The sequence below is a fragment of the Thalassophryne amazonica genome, chromosome 5, assembly GCF_902500255.1.
Source record: "Thalassophryne amazonica chromosome 5, fThaAma1.1, whole genome shotgun sequence".
Classification (NCBI taxonomy): Eukaryota; Metazoa; Chordata; class Actinopteri; order Batrachoidiformes; family Batrachoididae; genus Thalassophryne; species Thalassophryne amazonica.
The window spans coordinates 117,250,368-117,277,711 of NC_047107.1; the positions used below are offsets into that span (position 1 = coordinate 117,250,368).

At 41.1% G+C, this 27,344-nt stretch overlaps 1 protein-coding gene across 5 annotated transcripts in view; it reads right to left on the reverse strand.

The window, feature by feature from the left end:
• Positions 1–27,344, reverse strand: part of LOC117511182 (protein unc-13 homolog B-like) — a 422,327-nt gene that overhangs the window by 98,848 nt on the left and 296,135 nt on the right. For all 5 annotated transcript variants that reach the window (XM_034171173.1, XM_034171170.1, XM_034171169.1 and 2 more), the window contains 5 exons: positions 26,174–26,242; positions 23,485–23,574; positions 22,905–23,045; positions 8,601–8,806; positions 8,015–8,100 (listed from right to left, as the gene is read on the reverse strand). In XM_034171173.1, coding sequence (XP_034027064.1) covers positions 8,015–8,100; positions 8,601–8,806; positions 22,905–23,045; positions 23,485–23,574; positions 26,174–26,242 — 592 coding nt within the window. The remainder of the gene's footprint in view (positions 1–8,014; positions 8,101–8,600; positions 8,807–22,904; positions 23,046–23,484; positions 23,575–26,173; positions 26,243–27,344) is intronic.

Here is a 27,344-nt window from a genome sequence, read left to right on the forward strand (position 1 = left end):
GTTGCAATAGGCGTTTTATATTCTGCAGAATAGCCCTTCAAGCCAAAAACGGTGGCAACAAAGCACCAAAGCTATGGCCTGTGCTGGACGCGGAGAGAATTCAAGATACCTGCAAAGGAATACATGGAAGGAGTAAACTTTATCCCATCTTTGAAACCACTGAGAAGTACAAGCGGTGGACTCAAGTCGTGCTTGTGGTCGACCAAATTTCTCCCACAAACATGTCAAGAAGGAAAATACATCTATTCCAAGCACTTTGTTGGTGAAGCTGGGACAAGTATTGAGCATCAAGAGCTCCGGACCTTATTCCGGCCATGTTTCTCACTAAGCAAGTCAGTCATGTTTCCCATGGGGCAGATGCTACATGTCTCAAAGAGTGACTATTATTTTGGTATTTTCTCTAAAGTTATCAGTGGAAAAGTGCTCGTAGCGGTAGACCGCGTCAATTAGTGCGCCTGAATCACGCGCGCTTCATATGCAAATAGCCATAATGTTGTTAAAGCACACTTTAAAGCTATACATAATACCATGAAACCACAGTATTTTTGCCCACAGTCATCATACCGTGCAAATCTCATACCCGCCCATTCCTAGGTGTGTGGTTTTATTATTATTATTTTAAATATGTCAATGTCCATCTTGATATCAGGTATTTTCCCACACCTTTCACAGGACAGCGATGGTAGCTCAGTGGTAAAGTTTCCATCTGATAATCAGACCTTATGGGTTCGAATCCCATGCGTGAATTTTTGTTTTTTTTTAAACCAGGGTTATTTAACTTCGGGGTTCTGTATTGCGTCCCCTTTTATGTATTCAATTTCAATTCAAATTATTTTCATTTATATAGCACCAAATCACAACAGAGTTGCCTCAAAGCGCTTCACAAAGCTAAGCTCTAAGCTTACCAACCCCCAGAGCAACAGTGGTAAGGAAAAACTCCCTCTGACGAAGAAACCTCAAGCAGACCAGACTCAAAGGGGTGACCCTCTGCTTGGGCCATGCTACAAACATAAATTACAAAACAAGTCACAGAACAATTCACGGACGAATATACAAGAAATGCTATTGGCGCACAGGACAGGAGGGTCGCCAACACAAATACAACTCCCATCTCTGGATGGAGCTGCACCTTAAACAGAGAGAAAAAACAGAATCAGCCATCAGAAAGACAAAAAAGACTGTATAATTTGCCAGCATTAAACAACAAGAAAAACAGAAGAAATACTAAGATGATTGCCGGCCACTAGCCCTAAGCTTCAATAAAAGACCCAGAATTTAGGTAAAGTTGAGGCCGAGGCCAGCTCCAATTACTAATAAATGAATTAAAAGAGTAAAAAGTGTTGTGAAAGTGTAGGAACACGGACCCACAACAGGGGGCGACAATGAACGGACAATGGAGGAATCAAATATACTGTTTTTACTGTTGTGAAAAAAGGGCACAACAAACACAACTGATAACAATAGAGAGCTTAAGTCTAATTCAAAGGTGTCGTGTGGGCAGGCTCGACGATAGGAGACGTCTGTCCAAGTCGAACCGGAACCAACCCGATCTCCGCCGCCACCGGACCCCGGGGATACTGGAGCCGCCAAGTCCCGAATTCCCAGGTGGCCACTGCCTCCGCTCGCCGGATCCGGTACTGCTGGCAGGAAACAGAAACAGTCAGGTGTGGGCGCGGCTGCACCCAGCAACACGGAGGGTGGAGAGTCCACCTCCACCTCTCGTCAGGAAAATACTGGTGAGTGCAGGAGTGTGAGTACTTATCCAAGAAGTCCACTACAATCTCCCGCTGTACCACTCACTATCTGCTTATCCAACACACAAGCAACAAGGTATTACCGTCAAGAATACAATCGGCTGAGTACGTTACCTCTTAGGTATGGCGATATCTCGGCAAATGAGGTGGAGATGCCGTCCTGCTGATATACCTCCGTCTTGATTGGGATCAGCTGTCTCTAGTGATGGATGACAGCTGTCGTCCTGGCTGCTCCTGTGAGGCGGCAGCGCCCTCTGGTGCCTGGAGCCCGCACTCCAGGCAGGGCGCCCTCTAGTGGTGGTGGGCCAGCAGTACCTCCTCTTCAGCGGCCCACACAACAAAAAAGCGTAAAACAAAACTGTACCAGTATGCTAGCCATATGAAAGGGAAAATAAGTGCATCTTAAGTCTGGACTTGAAAATCTCCACAGAATCTGACTGTTTTATTGACGCAGGGAGATCATTCCACAGAACAGGGGCACGATAAGAGAAAGCTCTGTGACCCGCAGACTTCTTATTCACCTTAGGGACACAAAGTAGTCCTGCACCCTGAGAACGTAAAGCCTGGGCCGGTATGTAAGGTTTAATTAGGTCAGCTAGGTAGGGAGGTGCCAGTCCATGAATAATTTTATAGGTTAGTAGCATAACCTTAAAATCTGATCTCACTGGGACAGGAAGCCAGTGAAGGGATGCGAAAATGGGTGTAATGTGGTTGTACTTTCTGCATCGTGTCAAAAGTCTGGCTGCAGCATTTTGAACCAATTGAAGACCCCTAATGCTAGACTGCGGTAAACCAGAAAATAGAACATTGCAGTAGTCCAGTCAAGAACAGATAAATGCATGGATCAGGGTCTCAGCATCAGCCATAGACAGGATGGGATGAATCTTCGCTATATTTCACAGGTGGAAGAAAGCAGTCCTAGTAATATTTTTAATGTGGAGGCCAAAGGACAATGAAGGATCAAAAATTACCCAAAGGTTCCTCACTTTGTCAGTGTGATGTATGACACACGAGCCTAGGCTGAGCGTTAACTGGTCAAATTGATGCCGAAGTCTCACTGGACCAAGAACCATCATTTCAGTCTTATCAGAGTTTAAAAGTAGGAAGTTTCTAGACATCCAGCTTCTCACTGCTGCAAGGCAATCTTCTAAGGATTTTATGTGAACGAGATTACCAGCAGTTATCGGCATGTATAACTGAGTATCATCTGCATAGCAGTGAAAGGTAATCCAAAAACGCAGCAATATGTGCCCAAGGGGTGCTATATAAAGGGAGAAAAGCAGGGGTCCTAAGACAGACCCCTGTGGAACCCCACATTTCATGTCACTAAGGTTAGAGGTAGTGTTACTGTACAAAACACAGTGAGAACGACTGGTCAAGTATGACGTCAGCCATGCAAGGGCACTCCCAGTAATCCCAAAATGATTTTCCAGCCTATCAAGTAGAATATGATGATCCACTGTATCAAATGCAGCACTGAGATCTAACAGCAACAGAACCGTAGTGGTGTGCGAATCCATTGTAAGCAGAAGATCATTCACCACTTTAGTGAGAGCCGTCTCTGTGGAATGATATTTTCTAAAAGCAGACTGCAGTGGCTCAAAGAGATTATTCTCAGACAGTCTACGAGCTGCTGTGACACCACGTTTTCCAGAAATTTAGAGAAAAATTATAGATTTGATATCGGCCGATAGTTTTCAATACACTAGAGTCAAGATTAGGTTTCTTAAGTAATGGTTTAATCACTGCAGATTTGAAACATTTAGGAACAGATCCAGAAGTTAAAGAAAGAGTAATAATTTCCAGCACAGTCGGCCCAAGAGTGGGCAACAGGTCCTTAAACAGTTTTGTTGGTATAGGATCAAATAAACAGGTTGTGCTTTTTGTTGACGTTACGAGTTTTGTCAGCATGCCTAGTGAAATACTATAAAATTCTGTAAATCTAGGTAATACCTCAGTAGTGGCGCCCACCTCAATAGCAGGGTGTAGTGGCTGGGTTAAGGCATGCCGGGATATGTTTAAGCTGATGTCTTCTATTTTCTTCCTAAAGTAATCCAGGAACTCTTGTGCTGTAAAAAGAGAGCGAACTACATGTGGTTGTCCATGCGTAAGTGTTGCCACCGTGTCAAACAAGAACTTTGAGTTATGCTTGTTTTTGTTGATCAAATCAGAGTAGTAGGCCCGCTTTGTAGCCAATAATGCATGCTTATAGTCTAAGATAGCATCACGCCACGCAAGGTGGAATACTTCTAATTTTGAACAACGCCATTTCCGTTCTAGACTTCTTGCTTTATGCTTGAGGTCACGCAGATGATCACTGAACCAAGGTGACTGTGATTTGGGGGAGCGCGGTTGTAACACAGGTGGTGCAGTCATGTCGAGTGTAGTTTTGAGCACTGAGTTTAAACTATCCACAAGTCTGTCTACTGACTGGGTATTTGTCAAATGTGAAGCTAAGACATCAGGCAGTCTAGCTTCGAGTTCAGTCTTAGTTGAGGAGTTGATGCATCGCCGTAATATGTTACATGTTTTGTGGTTGTTGTTCCACAAAACACGGCATGGAAACTGTAAATTAATAAGTGATCAGACACCACTGATGTAAGAGGCATGATGTCAATATTCGTGACAGCAATACCACGTGCGAGAACCAGATCCAGGGTATTTCCACTAATGTGCGTCGAATCCCGAATGCATTGCTGAAATCCTAATGCATCCACAATTTCCATAAATGATTTGCAGATGGGGATCAGAAGGCTTATTTATATGAATGTTAAAGTCACCAATGATCAGAATGTTATCTACACTAGTTGACAAGTTAGAGATGAACGCACCAAATTCATGTAGGAATTCGGAATATGGGCCAGGAGGCCTATATACAGTGACAAAGTAATACGACTGATTTTTATTCTTCTGACCTTGGCAATGTGTTATATCCTGAGCAGAGCGGAGAATCAGATGCTCAAACCAGTTATTTTGTAACCCCCAACAACTAATAAGCTAAACCTAGATTTATAAATAAGAGAAACACCCCCGCCTTGCTTCACATCACGAGGGACGTGACTAAATGCATATGCTGGTGGGCAGGCCTCATTTAAGGGGAGGACAGCTGTAGGTTTAAGCAAGGTTTCACATAGCCCAATCATATCTAAGTGATGATCAATAATTAGATCATTGATCAACAATGATTTTGAGGACAGTGATCTTATGTTAATGAGACCCAGTCTAAGTATTATTTATATCAACCCCGTGATATTCACTAATTATACAGCTGGTTTTTATTTTATTGTTCTCCATATCAGCGGCATGAAGTGGTGCAGCTGCTCGTACTATGGTCCTGCTCGAAAGACACCATCGCGTGCACCAACCATTGCACCAGGATCGTGCACGCCTGCCCGTAGGCGCAATGTTTTCTTGGTTCACTCATACGAGCTGTTTCGCCATGAGTCGCCCTGAGTTGTACTTATTCATATTATGTATGAAAGGGCCCTAACATTTTAATAGAAGCAGGTAGATAATTACATGTTAGCACCAGTATAGGAGAAACTGTTTTTTACCGAAACAATCAACATGCTTGAAAATATAAGAAGAAAATTCAATTCTAATATGATTGAGTAGCCATTGAAAATTAGATTTCATATAATGAAGATAATTGTTATAGATGTTGTACACATGATACAATTTCAGCTGTTTCAGGAGCTACACAGTACCAATAATTAAACAATTCACTGAAGGCAAATATGTGTCATATCCACTTTGGGTTTCATCTCCTGAGGTTTTTTTGAAACGTTAACACATTTCTTCATCAGTCTTTATACAAACTGGATTATGTTACACAGCTAGCAAACAAAACTGCTGTAAAATCAATGCATCAGTGAAAAGCTGGATGTCTAGGAATTTCCTACTTTTAAACTCTGATAAGACTGAAATGATGGTTTTTGGTCCAGTGAGACATCGGCATGAATTTGACCAGCTAACACTTAGCCTAGGCTCATGTGTCATACAGCACCCTGACAAAGTGAGGAACCTTGGGGTAATTTTTGATCCTACGTTGTCCCTTGACTTCCACATTAGAGATATTACGAGGACGGTGTTCTTCCACCTGCGACATATAGCGAAGATTCATCCCATCCTGTCTATGGCTGATGCTGACACCCTGATTCATGCATTTGTTTCTTCGAGACTGGATGACTGCAATGTTCTATTTTCTGGTTTACTGCAGCCCAGTATTAGGGGTCTCCAAATGGTTCAAAATGCTGCTGACAGACTTTTGACAGGAAGCAGAAACTTTGACCACATTACACCCATTTTGGCATCTCTTCACTGGCTTTCTGTCCCTGCAAAATCAGACTTTAAGGTTCTGCTACTCACCTATAAAACATTTCAAAGACTGGCACCTCCCTACTTAGCTGACCTAATTAAACCCTACGTACCGGACTCTGCGTTCTCAGGGTGCAGGACTACTTTGTATCCCTAGGGTGAATAAAAAGTCTGCGGGTCACAGAGCTTTCTCTTATCATGCCCCTGTTCTGTGGAATGATGTCTCTGCAGCAATAAAAGTCAAATTCTGCAGACTTTCAAGTCCAGACATAAGACACACTTATTAATTTCATATGGCTAGCAAACTGGCATATGTTATTATGCTTTCTACCCTTTTGAATTCATTTTGCTAGTAAACAGATCAGATCACAGCCTCAACTTTACCTAAATTCTGGGTCTTTTAGTGAAGCTTAGGGCTAGTGGCTGGCAATCACCTTAGTATTTCTTCTGTTTTTCTTGTTGCTTAATGCTGACAAATTATACTGATTCTGTTTTTTCATCTAGAAATGGGAGTGGTGTCTTCTTCTGCAACCTTCCCATCCTGTGCACCACCACAATTTCCTGTATATTCATTTGTAAATTGTTTTGTCAATTGTGTCGGTTGTATGGCCCAACAGAGTGTCACCCCTTTGAGTCTGGTCTGCTTGAGATTTCTTCCTCAAATCATTAGTGGGAGTTTGTCTTTACCACTGTCATCTGCGTGCTTGCTCTAGGGGTTGGTATGGTTAGACCTAACTTTTGTGAAGCACCTTGAAGCAGCTTTGTTGTGATTTGGTGCTATATAAACTAAATATCTAAAAACTTGCTGTCCTTTAAAATCTAAAGCACCGAAAACCACATCAGCGCTACAAGATTTCAGCTAACGTTCACATATCTGTCTCAAACATCTACTGCATGCTAGATGGTACGTCTAGTTTCTACAGCTCAGCCAAAAGCCAGAATTTTTGGGATCTGAACTCACCAGTTCTCTTATGCACATCAAAAGTACTTTTCAGAATTTATATTTGTTTAGTTTAGTCTGTATTCACAGACAGTTCTCTGTAATGACTAAAAGCCAAAATTAAACTCAAGTCTCAATTAATTAAATGTTTTATACATCAGAAAAAGAACGTCAATAAAAATGTTTTCTGGCCAGTAAAGTGAAGTGTTAATGTTGGACTGTGTATGTGTGAGATAACATAATCCCAATTCTGGGTTTTCTCACTGCATCTCGTTTGCTACATCTGTCTCCAACCTCACCGGTATTCCAGCCGAGGTGTTCAATTCGATCCAAGACTGGAGATAGAAACGGCAAACAGAGAGTGGGTTGATGGAAACAGAGATGAATGAAGTGATGAAGACACAGCAGGAAACCTGGACTTTGAGGGGTGGGTGATTTCTCAATAATTATTTAAAGATGTTTTTGAAGTGTATTCATGTCAACAGTGAAATTACCAGTAATTATTTTGTGAGAAGAGTGCTACAATCTTGGAAGAATATGTTTTTCTAAACTTTTAAGGAAATAAAATGCTGCTATGATTATGACAAATTTATATTCAGAAAAAAATACAAGAAGAATAAAGATGTGACTTCATGAAGGTATGTAATGCCATTAAAAAAACAACAAATTGAGTTTGAGGGAAAATAATGAAGTCCTATGTATACATTTTTAAAATAAAATAAAAAAATCATTCCCTTCTTTAACATTTTTGTCAGCATTAGTCTTAAAATCTTACCTTGCACAAGGAGGACTTTTTGAGATTATTTCTATTTTTGGTTATATTTTTGGTTTGGAACAACTTTTGATGCTTTTGTAAACGTACATAGAATCAAACAGATTCTATTTTTTGATTACCCTTGAACGTATTACTAGATGTGAAAATATGCTGACTTCAAAACATAGTACGTCTTAGCAGAAGTAACACGACAATTATTCATGAATTATTCGTGTTTAAAAGTCTTACCTTCAAGGGCGTATTTCATGTCTAGAGAGAAGAGCATCCACATGACTTCCGCGCTGACCTTATCCACACTCAGCTCCTGAGGAAACCTGCAGCAGGAGCCGGGGTCAAAGGTCAGGCAGGACTCAGTAACAGCGTCACACTCCAGTCACACAAACAGTTTTTACACGCCGTCGACTGAAACATGGAGGTTTGGTGGTGGATCCAATAAATTCGTTTCTCCAGGCAGTTACACACTATCAAGTTAACAAAGTCGACATGCACTAACTAGGGTGGATCAAATATTTAGTAAAATCATGAGCTGGTTTGGAACCTAAAATTAACCGGGTGAACACATTAACTTATTAGTTGTTCACAGATGAGTTTAAGCCAGTCTAAACTGAGATTATTAGTTCTTTACCAGACATTGTTTTGGTGTTAGCTTGTTCATGCCTTAAAAATCAAAGTGACTCCATTGATTCTCACTAAAATCAGTGAAATGATTTTAAACAGGTTCTGGTTTGATCGAACGACTACATTGTCGTAACAAATAACAGAAAAATGATGCATTCTGAGCTCCGCCCCTTTAAAAAAAGAAGCCAGCACTAACTGGTTGATGACAGGAGTGTAAGTGTTCTTGTCTTCTTCAATTATGGACACAATAAGGGTGATCAGTTTGGGCCAGAAGTCCAGGTTTCGGATGCTGGGGCCCTGCTCCTCCGACTGGCTCTGCTCTTTCTTCTCCTTTTCCTCCTCCTCTTCATCATCCTCATCGTCAGCTCTTTCCTTCCTCGTCTTCTTCTTCTCCAGCTCAGGCTGCAAGAGAAAATAGATTTTAAAGGTGGAAGAACAAGTAATTTCAAAACAAAACAATCAACATGTGGACATTATATTGTTCCATAAACTGATTCTAAGCCGATGTGCACCAACTGGAATTAGAACAGTATCAATGTCTAAAGGAGACACTGAAAATAAAATTTAGCATTTAGCTGAAGTTTCTTCCACATTGATACAACAAAAATCACTCTAGATTTTAATTCTTGAAATTAAGAAATGCAAAGTCAGCTTTTGGTAATTCACAGCCATAAACAACTTTCTGCGCACAGCTCTGTATGCATGTGTGTATATGTCCAGGGGGCACTACCCTCGGCATTATAGTTTTCTATGTGTGTAATTAGAAACCTCACTCTCCCTCACGCCTCTTTGATAATCCGTTAGGCCAATTAACCATACAAAAACAAATATCATAGATATTTGTAATAAAAAGCTCACAGATGAGCCATTTGGACATTACCATCGCACTGTATTCTAGCAACGTCTGAAAGACGTAATTTTCAAGACGTGAATGATTAAATCCATCATGAATCACTGCTTTAAGGTGCTCACCACATCAACAGCCAGACTTTGAAAATAAACTTAAAACTTTCAGATGTTTGACTAAAAAAATGTCCATGACATCAAGTTAATTTGTGATAAAAACAAAAGACGCCTTATTTTCCCTGCGACTACAATGTAAAAAGTTCCCCAAAAAATAGCAAAAGCTTTATTTTCATTAAGTAAATAATACCTCTTCATTGTGTTTATCAGCGGATCATAAACCACCTCTGGGGGTACACACCAACACCAAATGTATCTTCTGTGTGTGTGGAATCATGGCATTTATTATTCTAATAATAATAATACAATACAGAACGTGAAAGAGTAAATATGACACGTGAAAGATAAATAAATAATAAAGATAATAAATTATCAAAACATACAATAAATATCTTAATACTATGTTTCCTCCTGCAAGGTTTGATGGTGCTTCAGTGGTTGGAGCTGCACATACACGCCATCAAGAGGCTGCACGAGTTCTTTACTCTGTTCTGCTTACTGCTGTGGGTGAGTAACCCCGCATGCTGTGGGTGTTCAGCTGATTTGGCCTCAGCTCTCGGTGAGTAATTCTATTATAGCACGAGTGGGGAAACTGTCCTTACTGTGTGCGGGATGCGTAGCTCTCATTTTCCTATGTGTGCATGTTAATTTGTTACCACTACTGTGTGCAACGTTATTGTGTGCAGGACATATCGCTCTTGTTTTCCTACAAGTGCACGTTAATGTGTTACCGCTATTGTGTGCAACGCTACAGTGTGTGTGGGGGACATGCCAGGGCATGTCGCACTGTAGGACATGCTGCACTGTCTTGACGCTATGGTATGACTAGACATGGGAATAACCAGTTTCACTGTATACCGTGGTATGAAAAAGCCACGGTATCAAAACCACTAAAATTTTCTGTTATACCGTCCCTACGGTATGAGAATTCTTGACAGGCAGAGCAGAGGTGGCCGCTGCAGTCCTTCCCCCGGCGCGCACCTTAGTCTTGTTTACAAACAGGCAGCTAACATTAGCTGGCTGTGCATCATGGCTGAAGGAGGCAAAGCCTGCGCTGAACTTTTCTCTCCGTCTAAAAGGCCCAAGTCGGCTTTTTCGTTTTATTTTCTGCGGAATAGCCCTTCAAGCCAAAAACAGTGGCAACAAAGCACTGTAGCTATGGCCCACAAAGGATTACATGGAAGGAGTAAACTTTATCCCATCTTTGAAACCACTGAGAAGTACAAGCAGTGGACTTGAGTCGTGCTGGTGGTCGACCAAATTTCTCCCACAAACATGTCAAGAAGGACAAATACATCTATTCCAAGCACTTTGTTGGTGAAGCTGGGCCAATATTGAGCATCCGGAGTTCTGGACCTTATTCCAGCCACGTTTCTCCCTAAGCAATTATGTTTCCCCAGGGGCAGATGCTACATGTCTAAAAGAGTGACTATTATTTTGGTATTTTCTCTAAAGTTATCAGTGGTATAGTGCTCGTAGTGGTAGACGTTGTGTCAATTAGTGCACCCGAATCACGTGTGCCTTATATGTAAATCGCCATAATGTTAAGACACATTTTAAAGCTATACATGATACAGTGAAACCGCAGTATTTTTGCCCACGGTTATGATACCGTCCAAATCTCATACTGGCCCATGCCTAGTTATGACTGTTACTTAGTTGCTCTGAAGTTATTATACACTAGAGTTGTGTATCAAGAACTGGTTCATTTTCGGATATTGTTAAGAATTGATTTGATCCACCGACATCAATAGCCTTTTTGCTTAACGATTCCCATCAGAGTGGCTGTTGTTTTTGAGGGTGTTTGTAGGGAAAATGATCATTTCTCTAGGTTGATTGCAGACCCTACAGCAGCTCTGTAATCAACTGCTTCTGCAGCGCGACTCCACTTTGAAGCATGAACCAATGAAGCAGTGCTTTGATCCGCTGGCTCGTTGGTTGTTTGATTCGCTGCTCATCAGAATGGACTTTCTGCTTCTTAACCCCTTTCAAAGCCATAAAAATATATCAATCGTGAGTCCCTTCCGTGTGGATTAAAGTCAGTAACTGGGACTCAACTTGTTGGAGTCAAGAAACGAGACTCATCCTCTGTTCCGTTTGCACAGCTCCAAACACAGCACAGCTCTCTGCCAAGACAGAGTCCGTAGAAATGAATAACTTTACAATGAATTGCCGCTTTGAATAAAATGACACCTCTTTCCAAATGCTGTAATACAGAAAATAAACTAAAACCGAATAAAACATTATTTTTCTTCCTCCCAAAATCAGACGTCCTGCATTCTTTATGAATTACATCCTGAAGTGCAGCACAGCCAGCTTAAAGAGCTCAGCTCAGATGTATGGAAAGACATTCATGTCAATAATATCTGAAAGGAAATGGTTTTGACAATAACAAAATATTGTATTATTTATATTTATGTCCAGAGATCAAGGATCCACCATGTTGAGTTTATTATGTCCAGAGTTTAAGGATCCAGTGACAAATTTCATGTTTATTTCCTTTGAGACTCAATAAAATGTTGTTGACATACAACCCCAATTCCAATGAAGTTGGGACGTTGTGTAAAATGTAAATAAAAACAGAATACAATGATTTGCAAATCCTCTTCAACCTATATTCAACTGAATAAACCACAGAGACAAGATATTTAATGTTCACACTGATAAACGTTTTTGTTTTTGTGCAAATATCTGCTCATTTTGAAATGGATGCCTGCAACACGTTTCAAAAAAGCTGGGACAGTGGTATGTTTACCACTGTGTTACATCAACTTTCCTTCTAACAACACTCAATAAGCATTTGGGAACTGAGGATGCTAATTGTTGAAGCTTTGTAGGTGGAATTCTTTCCCATTCTTGCTTGATGTACGACTTCAGTTGTTCAACAGTCAGGGGTCTTTGTTGTCATATTTTGTGCTTCATAATGCGCCACACATTTTCAATGGGTGACAGGTCTGGACCGCAGGCACTCTTTTACTTCTAAGCCATGCTGTGGTAACATGTGCAGAATATGGCTTGGCACTGTCTTGCTGAAATAAGTAGGAACGTCCCTGAAAAAGACGTCGCTTGGATGGCAGCATGTGATGCTCCAAAACCTGGATATACTTTTCAGCATTGATGGTGCATCACAGATGTGTAAGTTGCCCATGCCATGGTCCCAGTGTGGACCTGAAGGATGCCTATTCTCACATCCTAGTGTCAGTTCACCACTGGCAATTCCTCCGGTTTTCCTTCAAGGGACAGATGTACCAGTTTAGAGTCCTCCCCTTTGGGCTCTCACTCGCTCCCCATACGTTCACCAGGTGCGTGGTAGCAGCACTCTCCCCCTTGCAGTCTCGTGGGCTATGGATTCTTCCGTATCCAGACGACTGGCTTGTATGCGCACAGAGCCGGCAGCAATCACTCGACAATGCAGGTGGTATTTATTGGCATAGTGCTCGACTCACTGGCAATGACTGCTCGCCCATCCCCGCGAAGGGTGGAAGACATTCTCACTCTGGTCTGTCATGTTCACAGGAATGCCAGACTGACTTACGGTCTGCTCCTCCAGCTCATGGGGAAACTGACAGCAGTGTCAGCAGTCATGCCTCTGGGACTCCTGTCCTTGCGGCACTTACAAATTTGGTTCAATAGCCTGGGCCTCAACCCCATGCTGCATCAACACAGGACTGTGCATCTTCCAGCTCAGTCTGTCTGAAATATTTGCCCCTGGGGGAAAAGGGAGTTCCTAACACATGGCGTTCCTCTGGCCTCTCTACCCTCCCACCGGGAGGTCACTGTAACAGATGCCTCACTTTCCGGCTGGGGTGCAGTGTGGAACCACAAAATGATCAGGGATGTCTGGAGCCTTTAGGAGAGGCTCCACCACATCAAGGTGCGAGAGCTGCGTGCTGTCCGACTAGCTCTGAGCCATTTCTCTCCTGCCCTAGAGGGGAAACATCGGTTCGGTCAGACAACACATCAGCAGTGTACCATATAAACCATCAAGGAGGTACCAGGTCTGTTCATTCACTGGGGGAAGCCCAGGAACTTCAGTGGGCTTTGACTCGCATGCTGAGTCTCAGGGCTTTGCATCCACCGGGCGTGCAGAACTACACTGCAGATTTTCTCTGTAATGCATGGCCTTGAGTCACCCTGATTAAATATATACATTAATGCTGTCTCAACAAAAAAACTGAGTTTTCAACTGGACACAGACTGTGCTTCCACCCCCAGTCGAGAAATTCCTTGGCCATCTGGAAGATAAGCCTGAGGCCCCACTCTTTGGGCCTCAACACTGATCGCAGAGAAAAACAAAACTGTAATTCAAAGTTTTTCAAAAGGAGCCTTGCCTGGTTTATCGGTTAAACTTCGGTCATTATGAATTACATGACATTATAATTGCTTCACGTCAGAATCTGAGCTTCTCAAGGCCAGGAGAACCCAAATTTTCTGACTTCAAGCCCAGGACAGAACCTCTCCTCATCACCAGGGGGATGCTTCCCCCATGGTAACACGTGGTCATAAAACTTTGTCTTGACAATCAGCTTTTATCTTGAGGTCTAAAGCAAAGGAAAGACCTTTTGTTTAAAATAAAAAGAATTAGATCAGTATTCTTTTATTCATATATATCTAAAGACTTCTAATGTTGGTTTGTGTTGATTATTCAAACAAAATGCTTTGCATATAATCATTTAATTTTATTGATATGTGGTCCTTGCAACTGACGTGTGTAAGTGAATCTTTTTACATTACCAAAATATTGATGTTGAAATATTGTTTTAACCAAATGGAGTGTTTAAGTGTCTATTAATACTGTGTGTCCATTTGAGTGTCTGAGAACAAATAACATACCACAATAGTTAATGTGGTTAAATAGTTGAATCATTTGAGTCTGCCCTGTGAACATATGAGGTTTCTGTGAGATTACACACCCTAAATGGGTGGAGTTTGGTGACATCAGTCCCCTTTAAAAAGTTAGAACAGAGTTTTGCTCTCGCTTTCTGTCAGTTCTCTGCCCCCTTTCTTGCCTCTCTCTTTCTTTGTTAAACGCTTAATTTCTATTCTTGGGCCAAGGCCCCATTGCTAAGCTAAGTTAAAGCTTTCACGTGGCATTCATTCTTTGTTTTATTCTTGTCCCTAATTTTTGAGAATTTTAACCTGACGCTTTAAGCTGCGTCAAGTCTTTCGAAGTTTTAAGAGATCTTCCGAGCTGAACATTTCACAATAATAGCACATTTACAGAAAAGCGACTTTTCCTTTTTTCGTAATTTTCTGATGCTTTTAAAGTTTTACTTTTTTCTAATTTCACGAAGATTTTTAATCTGGCTCCAACAAACTTTTTAAAAGCTACCAGAAATCATTTTCAACAAATGCCTTCCATGACCTCTGGGGTCCAGCAGCTGACGACGGAGCTGATTTCAAACCTGAATGCAAGTAGCCATCCTGTCGGTAAAGCCAGCCAACCCAAGCCTTTGGGATACAAAGGGAAAACTGCTGAGTTAACCCTAGACCCAAGTGAGCACACTGCTGAACCTACATCAACAACGGACGGACGGGCCATCCAAACCACCTTTTCAACGGACAAGCTAAGTGACCAAGTTAAGGGTTCCAGAAAAAGGGCTTTTTGTTGTTAATGGTGTGAAGTGGTTCTTCTTATATTTTTTTTAATTCTGCTTCTTTTTAAACATATTCATATGTTTGTTTAATAATTTCTTAAAATTAATTGGCTTCAAATTTCATCTCTAAATTCTAATCAGATTTATTCACTTAAAGTTTTAACCTTTATCTCTCTCTCTCTTTCAACATCTCATGAGTGAGTAAGAAAATTGTTTCCATGAGTGAACTTATTTTAATCACTGTCCACAAGAATGCCAGTAAACTGTTCATTTCTATATAATTGTAAATAAATTGTAACTATTTCTGCTGTGGTTCATTTTATGTTCAGAAGGAAACCTTTGGTTAATCGTATTGAGAATTCATGACTTTCAGATCAGAGACTGATTTAAATTGAGACTGATAAATCAATGAATGTTTAAATTAAAGTACCTATACTATAAATAGGTGGTGCCCTGAGTAATAATTAAATAATACTTTTTAAACCCTAAATTTTTTAACTACTTTGTTGACTCATCAGATGAGGCCTAATCCAATCTAATTCAATTTGGGGGTTTAACTATTTTATTTATTAGTTTATTTGACAGGGACAATGTACATTAATGAACATTTCTGTAAATGCACCAGAATTAGCCTTAGCGGCTATTTTTCATCTGCAGTCCCTGGACAGGTGGTAGCAATCACCCTAAAAATAAGCGTTAGTTAAAATACATACATAAAAAACTTCACATTATTATACAATTTAGTAAACATTATATATATATATATATATATATATATATATATACACGAGGGCTGTCAATAAAGTTACGGTCCTTTTTATTTTTTTCAAAAACTATATGGATTTCATTCATATGTTTTTACGTCAGACATGCTTGAACCCTCGTGCGCATGCGTGAGTTTTTCCACGCCTGTCGGTGACGTTATTCGCCTGTGAGCACTCCTTGTGGGAGGAGTCGTCCAGCCCCTCGTCGGAATTCCTTTGTCTGAGAAGTTGCTGAGAGACTGGCGCGTTGTTTGATCAGAATTTTTTCTAAACCTGTGAGACACATCGAAGTGGACACGGTTCGAAAAATTAAGCTGGTTTTCAGTGAAAATTTTAACAGCTGATGAGAGATTTTGAGGTGATTCTGTCGCTTTAAGGACTTTTCACGGTGTGAGACGTCGCGCAGCGCTCTCAGGCGGTGTCATCAGCCTGTTCAAGCTGAAAACCTCCACATTTCAGGCTCTATTGATCCAGGACGTCGTGAGAGAACAGAGAAGTTTCAGAAGAAGTCGGTTTCAGCATTTTATCCGGATATTCCACTGTTAAAGGAGATTTTTTTAATGAAAGACGTGCGGACGGGTCCGCGCGTCGGGACGCAGCCGACGCGGTGCGGCGGCACAGGAAAAACACCTCCGTGTTGATAACCATTTGTAAAATCCAGGCGGCTTTTGATGGCTTTCAGTGGAGTGAGTATATGAGAAATTGTTTAACAGGCAGGACATGTTCCAACTTGTCCTTAAGGCTTTCAACAGAGGTGTTTTTCCTGTGGCGGAGCGTCGCGGCGGCTGCGTCGCGGCGGCTGCGTCCCGACGCGCGGACCCGTCCGCACGTCTTTCATTAAAAAAATCTCCTTTAACAGTGGAATATCCGGATAAAATGCTGAAACCGACTTCTTCTGAAACTTCTCTGTTCTCTCACGACGTCCTGGATCAATAGAGCCTGAAATGTGGATGTTTTCAGCTTGAACAGGCTGACGACGCCGCCTGAGAGCGCAGCGCGACGTCTCGCACCGTGAAAAGTCCTTAAAGCGACAGAATCACCTCAAAATCTCTCATCAGCCGTTAAAATTTTCACTGAAAACCAGCTTAATTTTTCGAACCGTGTCCACTTCGATGTGTCTCACAGGTTTAGAAAAAATTTTGATCAAACAACGCGCCAGTCTCTCAGCAACTTCTCAGACAAAGGAATTCCGACGAGGGGCTGGACGACTCCTCCCACAAGGAGTGCTCACAGGCGAATGACGTCACCGACAGGCGTGGAAAAACTCACGCATGCGCACGAGGGTTCAAGCATGTCTGACGTAAAAACATATGAATGAAATCCATATAGTTTTTGAAAAAAATAAAAAGGACCGTAACTTTATTGACAGCCCTCGTATATATATATATATATATAAAGAATTAAACATGCAGGTTAAATATATTATCTAAGAATATTCAGGAGATTTGGTGCTGACATGTTTGATGGTCAACGAGCCACTTCCTCAGATTAACCTTAAATGTGTTAAGGGTGGTCATTTCTCTAATGACCACAGGTACTGTGTTCCACTCTTGTGCTGCCCTCACAGAGAAAGAAGCCTGACCAAAAGCACTTCTCCTCAGTGGGACCACACAGTCTCCTCTAGTGGCTCCCCTGGTGTTACGAACAGCAGCAGACCTTACATTCACAAACTGTTCCAGAGGGGGAGAGGACAGACCATTTATAACTTTAAACAAGAGACATAAATTTACATATTTAATCATATTTTGCCAGTTTAAAAGTTTATATTTTTGTAAAATAGCACAGTGGTGGTAGCGCTGAGGCTTCCTATCCAATACTTTGATAGTTTGTTTATAAAGGGTCTCTAGTGGCTTGAGCGCTGTTGTATTTGCATTGAACCATGTAGTCAGGCAGTATTTAATATGTGATAAAATCATTGCATGCATAAAAACTTTAGCTGCCTGTACAGATAGTTGAGGCCGTATATAACGAAAATTAGAGAGGCTAAATTTAACTTTGTGACACACGTTTTTAACATGTGTTTTAAATGTGAATGTGTCATAGAGCCAGACCCCTAAATATTTATATTCAGACACCACTTTGATCCTTTCCCCTGCCACATAGACATTTGGTTCATTGACTAGACTTTTAGATCATGTAAAAAACATTGCAACAGTTTTTGATACATTAAGTTGTAAACAATTTTCCTCAAGCCATGTTGTAACATCAGCCATGGACTGTGTTAATTTGTCACAGACCTGCTGTACATTATTTCCATGTACATAAAGAACAGAATCATCAGCATACATTTGAGAGAACAAATTTGGGCAGACCAACGGGAGATTATTTATATATAATGAAAATAATAGTGGCCCTAAAATTGAGCCATGGGGCACTCCTGTATTAAGACAGAGAGAAGGTGAGTGATAATTACCAATTCTTACAGATTGTGACCTATTTGACAGATACGACTCAACCCATTTTAACGTCCCAGGAGAAAAATTAAATCGTTGCAGTTTCATCAATAAAATATAATGGTTCACGCTGTCAAAGGCCTTTTTGAAATCAAGAAATATAGCTCCAACAACCCCACCTTTATCAAGTAATGATTTTATGTTTTCGGTGAGAAAGCAAGTTGCCCTTTCTGTGGAGTGTCTAGCTCTAAAGCCAAACTGCATCGGATGAAGGTTGAATGATGAGGTGTTGAGTCATTTGTTCAGCTACAATTTTCTCCAAGACCTTTGACACCGTAGACAAAATATTAATTGGACGATAATTTTGAACTGAAAACTTATCACCAGATTTGAACACTGGGATTACAGCAGCAGACTTCCATATTTTAGGAAACAGAGCCTGTGCAAATGATTGATTAATAATGGTTGCAATTGGGTTAATTTAAAATGCAGCCAAGTCTTTTAGCATTACAGCATCCATACCAAAACTATCTTTTGTTCTTGAAGATTTTAGGGTAGAGATAATTTGTGACACCCGAGTTTCTAAGACACACTTAAAAGTGAAAGCTGGCTCCACGGTTACAACTGGAGAGCTCAGTGTGACATTAGGGGAAAACCCTTGGGCTATAGATTTAACTGAATCTATGACAAAATTATTGAAGGCGACAGCAACCTCTTGTACATTACATGTGATCCTATCTTGAATTTTTACTTCTAATTGGGGATTATCTTTTGTTTTCTTTCCTGTTAGTTTGTTTAATTGATCCCACAGTGTTTTAGTATTGCCATTTGATTTTTCAATTAAAGTTAAGAAAAAGCTTGCTTTAGCTTTTCTTATACTTTTGACAATTTTATTTCTGAGAGTCACAAACATCTTTCTCGCAGTTGCTGTCTTTGTTTTAACTGCATGTTTTAGAGCCATATCTCTTTCCTTCATTAGATTGATTATTTCTGAAGTAATCCATGCAACTGAATTGTTATTCCTTTTGTTTTTCATACTTACACTAAATTTCTTAATTGTATCTTCAAGTTTTGTTGTAAAGATTTCACTATTAGTTTGACAATCGTCTGAGTTTACTTCATTCCAGCTGATTTGTTCTACAGCTAATTTAAAGTTGTTCATCTGACTTTTGGGAATTCCAACAAAAACATTAGATTTGCAGTTTGACTTGAATCTTCCCTTTGTGAGTTTCCTGGAAACGAGTGTCAAGTTATGGTCAGAAAGATCAGTTAACATGTTGAAAAATGTTGATATTCTCTCTGGTCTATTGCTGAAAATTAAGTCAATTTGGGTTTTACTTGATGTAGTGATTCTTGTTGGCCCATTAATTAGTTGTTGCAAATCAAATTTATCTGCAATTCTTTTAAGATTCTTCCTAATTTTTTGATTAGTCCAATCCAGATTTAGATCTCCCATTATAATTATTTCATTCTTATTATTGCATTCCTTTAAAAGCTTCTCAAATTTATCATAAAAAGTTACATCTGAGGAAGGAGGACAGTAGACCACAATAACAGAATAACTCATTTGTGGTGAACTCATCTGTGAACTACTTATTCTGCTACATCTTTATGGTCCCCCAGTGTGAGCAGATTTATAAATTATATTACATCTTTTGGTTCCCCGTGTGGAGGTTCAAATAAATAAATTATGCTACATTTCTCACGTCAGAAACCACCACTGGGCAAGTGGTGCCTCAACCCAGATGTGGGTCAACTGATTTGGGACAGGTTTAGCAAGGTGGAAGTCAATCTGTTTGCCTCAAATGCCACAACACGCCTGTGGTTCTCTCTGTCTGAGTCTTGGCCAGCCTGTCTACTACAACCCCTGGCAAAAATTATGGAATCACCGGCCTCGGAGGATGTTCATTCAGTTGTTTAATTTTGTAGAAAAAAAGCAGATCACAGACATGACACAAAACTAAAGTCATTTCAAATGGCAACTTTCTGGCTTTAAGAAACACTATAAGAAATCAGGAAAAAAAATTGTGGCAGTCAGTAATGGTTACTTTTTTAGAACAAGCAGAGGGAAAAAATATGGACTCACTCAATTCTGAAGAATAAATTATGGAATCACCCTGTAAATTTTCATCCCCAAAACTAACACCTGTATCAAATCAGATCTGCTCGTTAGTCTGCACCTAAAAAGGAGTGATCACACCTTGGAGAGCTGTTGCACCAAGTGGACTGACATGAATCATGGCTCCAACACGAGAGATGTCAATTGAAACAAAGGAGAGGATTATCAAACTCTTAAAAGAGGGTAAATCATCACGCAATGTTGCAAAAGATGTTGGTTGTTCACAGTCAGCTGTGTCTAAACTCTGGACCAAATACAAACAACATGGGAAGGTTGTTAAAGGCAAACATACTGGTAGACCAAGGAAGATATCAAAGCGTCAAGACAGAAAACTTAAAGCAATATGTCTCAAAAAACGAAAATGCACAACAAAACAAATGAGGAACGAATGGGAGGAAACTGGAGTCAACGTCTGTGACCGAACTGTAAGAAACCGCCTAAAGGAAATGGGATTTACATACAGAAAAGCTAAACGAAAGCCATCATTAACACCTAAACAGAAAAAAACAAGGTTACAATGGGCTAAGGAAAAGCAATCGTGGACTGGATGACTGGATGAAAGTCATATTTTTTCCCTCTGCTTGGTCTAAAAAAGTAACCGTTACTGACTGCCACAATTTTTTTCCTGATTTCTTATAGTGTTTCTTAAAGCCAGAAAGTTGCCATTTGAAATGACTTTAGTTTTGTGTCATGTCTGTGATCTGCTTTTTTCTACAAAATTAAACAACTGAATGAACATCCTCCGAGGCCGGTGATTCTATAATTTTTGTCAGGGGTTGTATATCCGTTTCCTCCTCTTCCACTGATCACGCTGATATTACACAGAATATGCATGACCGATCACACAGTGTTGCTAGTATCCCCGTACTGGCTGGCAGGACATGGTTCCGCATCATTCTGACGCTCCTCAGTGGAGAGCCGTGACCTCTCCCCCGCAGGAGGGACCTTTTGTAGCAGTTGGACGGGAACATGTGGCATCCTCACCCAGTGCGTCTTCAACTGTACGTGTGGCCCCTGAAGGGACAGACTCCGTGTTGAACTCTTGTAATCAAGCTGTAGTGCAGACTATACTGAATGTCCGTGCACCCTCCACTAGGGCATTGTACGGCAACAGATGGAAGCTTTATACCCGTTGGTGCAGTACACAAGGCATGGACCCTGAGTGTTGTCCTGTGCCAATGCTGCTGAGCTATCTTCAGTCGTTGTTTGACAGCGGTCTTTCTGTCTCCACAATTAAAGTTTATGTTGCTGCTGTCTCTGCGTGCCACATTATGGTAGCTGGTTGATCAGTAGGATCGTGCCCCCTGATATGGCGCTTTTTAAGAGGTGTTCTTCGCCTTTGGCCTCCGAGGATTGCACAGTAATGCTCTGTTTGTCTGCTATAGGGGCCCCAGGAGGGGCTGCGCCTTGTCCAAGCAAGGACTGACGCGGTGGGTTGTTAACACTATATTGCAAGCTTACAGGAACGGTGACTGTCAACCTCCTCCAGTGAAATGTCATTCAACTTGAGGCATATCCACCTTCTGGGCTGCCCTTAGAGGTGTGCCACTGACTGACATCTGTACTGCAGCAACATGCGCTTCCTCCTGCACTTTTGCCCACTTCTACAGAGTTAATGTAGCTGCTCCTCACCCTGTGGTGATGGCCGTATTATCGGCCTCCCCGAGCTGTAGCTGAGGTTGGTAAGTGCACATTTGAGGTTTGGTAAGTGCACACTCCTCATGACCTTGTTGGTATAAGGTCATCCAGGTTCTAAAGCACCGCCCTCTGGCAGTCAGAAGGAATGAAATAGAATGAGAGTTACGTATGTAATTGCGGTTCTATGAATTCCAGATGACCGCCACAGTTGGTTGTCAGTCAGAGTCTCGGCGATAGATTGTAAAAGAACTGAATGCTGGGTAACATGCACTCATATACTGTTGCTGATGTCACCCAGGTCACACCTACTGGCATAACTTTGTTGGTATAAGACTTTACCTCTGCGCATGTGTGCATGGAATAATTCAGGTGCTAAAGCACCACCCTCTGGCGGTCATCCGGAATTCATAGAACTGTAATTACATACATAACTCTTGTTCTACCTGCATGGTATTCTGGTCTCAGTGTTTCCTCGTTGTTCCTATGCGTTTGTTTTGGACATGTCTGTCTTTTTCCTTTGTTTCTAGTATTCATCTGCTGTCGGCTTCGCTTGCTGCCGCCTTGTCTTGGCTCCTCTGTCACCTGCGTGGGAAGATTCATCTACATTATGGTCCGGTCAATGTCTCCCTCCTTCAGCGTCTCTCCAAATCATACCATTATCAACTACCTTGTTCTACATTCAACTGTTATATTTTCTTCTACTCATTGTGTGCTTCCTGCATATTGAGTCCATTAACTGGTTTTCTGGTTTTGACCGTAATAGTAGCCTCATTGTTTTTACACAGAAATGATTATCTTTTAATTAGATTTTTGTAAAAATGATATTTTGGAATGCAATGGTCCAACACACCTGCTTGCTAAACCAATACCTTCCTTTGTAGGTCTTCATCGACAAGGCCAAAAAAAAAAAAAAACAAACAAAAAAAACAGTATTTGATTTTATTTTTCATGCTCAGAAGCTCATTCCTCTCAGTGATCCTGAGCAGACTTTCATAACATGCCAGTCTTTATGGATTATGGACGTACTGGTTGGATAGAGGGCTGGAACTGGTTGCTGAAAAGCTCCAAACAGTTGTTGAAGATGTACTCGTAGGTGGAGTTGAGACAAGCCTTGATGCAGTCCCTCACCATGCTGGCTGCCCTTGGGGGGTTCTGCAGCTCCAAGACCTGCACAAACACCAAACCTCAGGAATCAGACTTCAGCTTCTAGAAAGAAACCTGATGAATACTGAGCAGTCCAGATAAATACATCAGTCCTGATGATCCAATCAGTCACATTTATTCTGTGGGCTGCAGCGTCACAACAAACTACAGTGTGAAACATTTCTTCTGTGACATCGTCTGCAGATAATCTGCCCCGAGTCTGTAGCCTGAAGTGATCCTGAAGTCAGGAGAGGATCAGTTTCTGTTGCAACAGATCTACACTTAATATGAGACCGTCTGTGTTAAGTACCACAATATTACCGCAATACACAGGTACTACTACAGTACTACCATAATACACAGGCAACACAATACTATCCTAATACACAGGTACCGCAGTACTACTGTAATACAGTGACTTTACAAGGATCAATACAGAGAGAAAACAAGAAGTCATAATGACCTTCATCCTGAAGAAGGTGATGCTGGTTAGTAGGTCCACCGTCGACTTGAGGTCATGGAGGCGAGCCTTACTGCTGGCAGGAAAGTTGTTCTGGACAAAAACAGTTGTTACTTTATATTTTTATTCAACCGTTTAATAGAATCAAAACAGCTGTACTAGGAAAAGGTCAGTGTAGGATTACACAGTAGGGTTGGAACGGTACATGCATCCATACCAAACCATCATGGAACGGATGTTATGGATACCTCTGAGTTGGTCACACTTGTTGACTTGACAATGATGAGGGGAAACTAAAGGCTCACAAGTGCTAAAGAGGACCCGCCACCTTCTTTTATATTAGCGGTATGGGAAACGTTTGGGTACCAGGTGAGGTACTACAGCAACGGTGAGTAAGAAGTGGATCGGACAAGGATGGTGTTGTTGGGCAGTTAAAGGAGGTGTGAGTGTTCAGTCATTTTTCTCACTCACAAACTTCCAGGTGCATTCACTGTCACTTGCAAATGCTCCTCTCTGTATTTCGTTCATACACACACACGCACGCGCACACACACACACACAATGCACTTACAGGAGTCACACCACACTTACACCATATCAAACATGCTAATACACATTAAACTCAAACACCCAGATGTGCCAATCACGGGAGCTAGGTAGAAGAAAAATTTCTTTGCTGCTTCTTTCCCACCCACAGTACTGAACTCCTACCAAACCATGATGTCCAAACCATGGTGTGAAAAAAGCATGGCTTCTGTGTACTGTTTCACCATATTGGCTGAGCTCATATAATTTTTGAAAAGGAATAGTTTGCAGCATCTTCACACTTAGTTATCATGTTAAAGGGTAACATAGTATTTCATATGTCATAGAATCCAATGTTTGAACTTTACTTTGGAGAACAAGCAGTCAACACGGTCAACATGATTCCATTTATTATTGCTACTAACTCAAACTAACAATTTGCAACACTTTTAACTAAAATTGGAGCAACTATAAGTTTTGATAGCTGCATAAACTGGTATTGACCTTTGCTGTTTTTTCCCCATAACATTCTGTCATAAATAGATTGAACTATACCTTTTCTGTTCATGACTGATAATTTTGTTAAAGTACGAAAAATGGACAGTCTAAAAGATCCAGTCAAGATCTCCAGTGGGACCTGCCTATCTTGACAATATCCCAGTTTTACCTGGAGAAAACATACACAGCTCCTGGTCATCTTAAGAGGTCTCCCATCCAAGTACCAGCCAGACTACCACTTTCATATTTCTAAAATGTCCTTCAAAACTACCCTAAATGATTTTTATTTCTGCTACAAGATGTCTCAAACTGTCACAAGAAAAAAAAACATCATTTCAGACTGCAAGACGTTTCCCCAGAGATCAAACTGAGTCACTTAAGATTGCACAGGGTTCCCACCAGGATTTTTTTCACTGCATAGGGGGAACATAGCGGGGCATAGCTGAGCGACAAGTGTTGCAGGCTCGAGTACTGTAGCAGGGTCTGAGGGCACCTGCCAAGAAAATTTTGAAATTTATAACCCTTTGAAACACTATTTCCTGTATTTAGAGGGACACTTTGTGTTGCTAGCTGGGACATTAAATAACATGTGACATGTCCTTTGAAAAAGAAAAAAAAACAGAAAAGTCACCCTATGCTGATTAAATCACAGCATAGGGGATCCAAATCACAGCATAGGGGCCTCCTATGCTCAACTGCGCTGGTGAGAACCCTGGAACAGTAGCCAGTGAATGCAAAAATTCAGGATGGGGCAACTCTTTATTTGTATGTTTAAAGGTTGAAATGCACCAGTCATTCGCGAGCCAAATGTGGACAGAAACGGGGCAGATGAGCACCGTGGAACCTTGGCTGTTCTTGTCAGAGTGGCTTCTGCTGCCCAAAGGTGCAAAATTGCATCCAATTTTCACTTTGAGCATCAAAAAATATTAGTCCAAGACAGAAAAACAGTTTTCTGTTTAACACACTGTGGCATACATCGTGATTTAACATGCAAGTATGGTTCTCCAGGATAAGAGAGGAAAAAAAAAATAAAATAAAATAAAATTAAATTAAAATATGATTTACTAAGTATTGTGAAACATATCAAATCGGCACCCAAGTATCGTGACACATATCAAATCGGCACCCTAGTACCATGATACGTATCAAATCGGCACCCACATACCGAGAACGTATACATTCTCGGTATGTGGGTATGTATGTATGTGGGTATGTATGTTTTCCTACGTTCTCATATGTACGAAAACGCCGTGATATGTATTGCGATGCGTATCAAAACGGCATCCAAGTACCGTGATACGTATCAAAATGGCATCCAAGTGCCGTGATGCATATCAAATCTGCATCCAAGTATCGTGACATGTATCCAATCAGCACCCAAGTATTGTGATATGTATCAAAACATATTAAATCAGTACCCAAATATTGTGGTATGCATCATATGGGGAGTTAATTGTATTGTTTCAGCCCCAATGCTTAAATTGTCCATCAGTATCCTCATGGAATACAACCTTTTCCATAAGGCCAGGCTGTTTCTTTGCTTTATGACCCAGCCTACCATTTCTGATGTGACAGCTGCCTAAGAACCCTTGTCTTGACCTGGTACGTGTTTGGTCTTCAGTATGAGTTAGTAGAAGTGTACAGTGTGTGATAAACACAAGAGACTTACTCTGTACATGGAGAGGTCGATACGCAGGGAGTTGTGAAGCTGATCCAGGAGCTTCACAAAACGATCTCGCTGTGTTAGAAAGAAAGCAAAATGTTTCACTCCACTACAGTTCATTCACGCATCAAGCAACCTACAGATAAAAGTCATTAAAACCTACTTAGGACAGCTCTGATGTGTCTACTGAACACCAAATTGACACATATTGAGACCATGCTTATCCCTAGACACTGCAGCGTGAAGCCAATGAGAATCTATAAGTCCTCCTGGATGGGACACCAATCCATCACAGGTTATGTCCCTAGTCATCCATTTACAGCTAAATGGACTAGGATTACACTGGAATGCTTGAAAAAAAAATAGTTTTTGACTAAACACTTTGTGGCAGGCTGGGGAATGCTCCCCCAGAAAAGTTTTGAAAATTAGGGAAATACCGTATTTTCCAGACTATAGAGCACACCTCAGTATAAGCCGCACCCATAAAGTAAAAAAAAAAAAAAGGAAATGTACATATATAAGGCACACCGGGCTAAAAGCCGCTGATATCTACTGAACTGATTACATAGTTTAACTGAACATAACTGAACTGATTACGTAGTATAACTGAACTGATTACGTAGTTTAACTGAACATAACTGAACTGATTAGCTTCCAAATGGTGCCTGTAGCATTAAAGTGCTGATCAAACAAAACAGAAAAATTATTGATTGGTTTATTCATCGTCCTCCTGCACACTGAAACCACTGAAGTCATCTTCTTCAGTGTCGGAGTTGAACAGCTTCAGAAGAGCTTCATCACATACCTTTTCTGTGTCGATGTCAGTGTTGCTCCCCGTGTCGCTGTCATCCCAGGGTGAAGCTGGCTCTGAAGCTGTGGTGCCGTCTTCACGCAGTAGTCCAGCCTTTCGGAACCCATTGGTGATGGTAGATTCCTTCACGCTGCTCCATGCTGTTACGATCCACTGACAGACATCAGAATATGTGTTGTGGCTGGGGTGTCTGGCGTGCCTGGCTGGCTTTTGTTTGTCTTCTGTTTCTGTCTTTTGTTTTTCCTTCCAGGTGGCATGCATTTAGGACTGAGTGGCTGTGTGGCTGAGTTATCAGGACCTCACCCTGATCACCTGAGGCTGATCATGTGCAGCTCGTCAGGACTCACAGCTGTGGTGCATCTACAC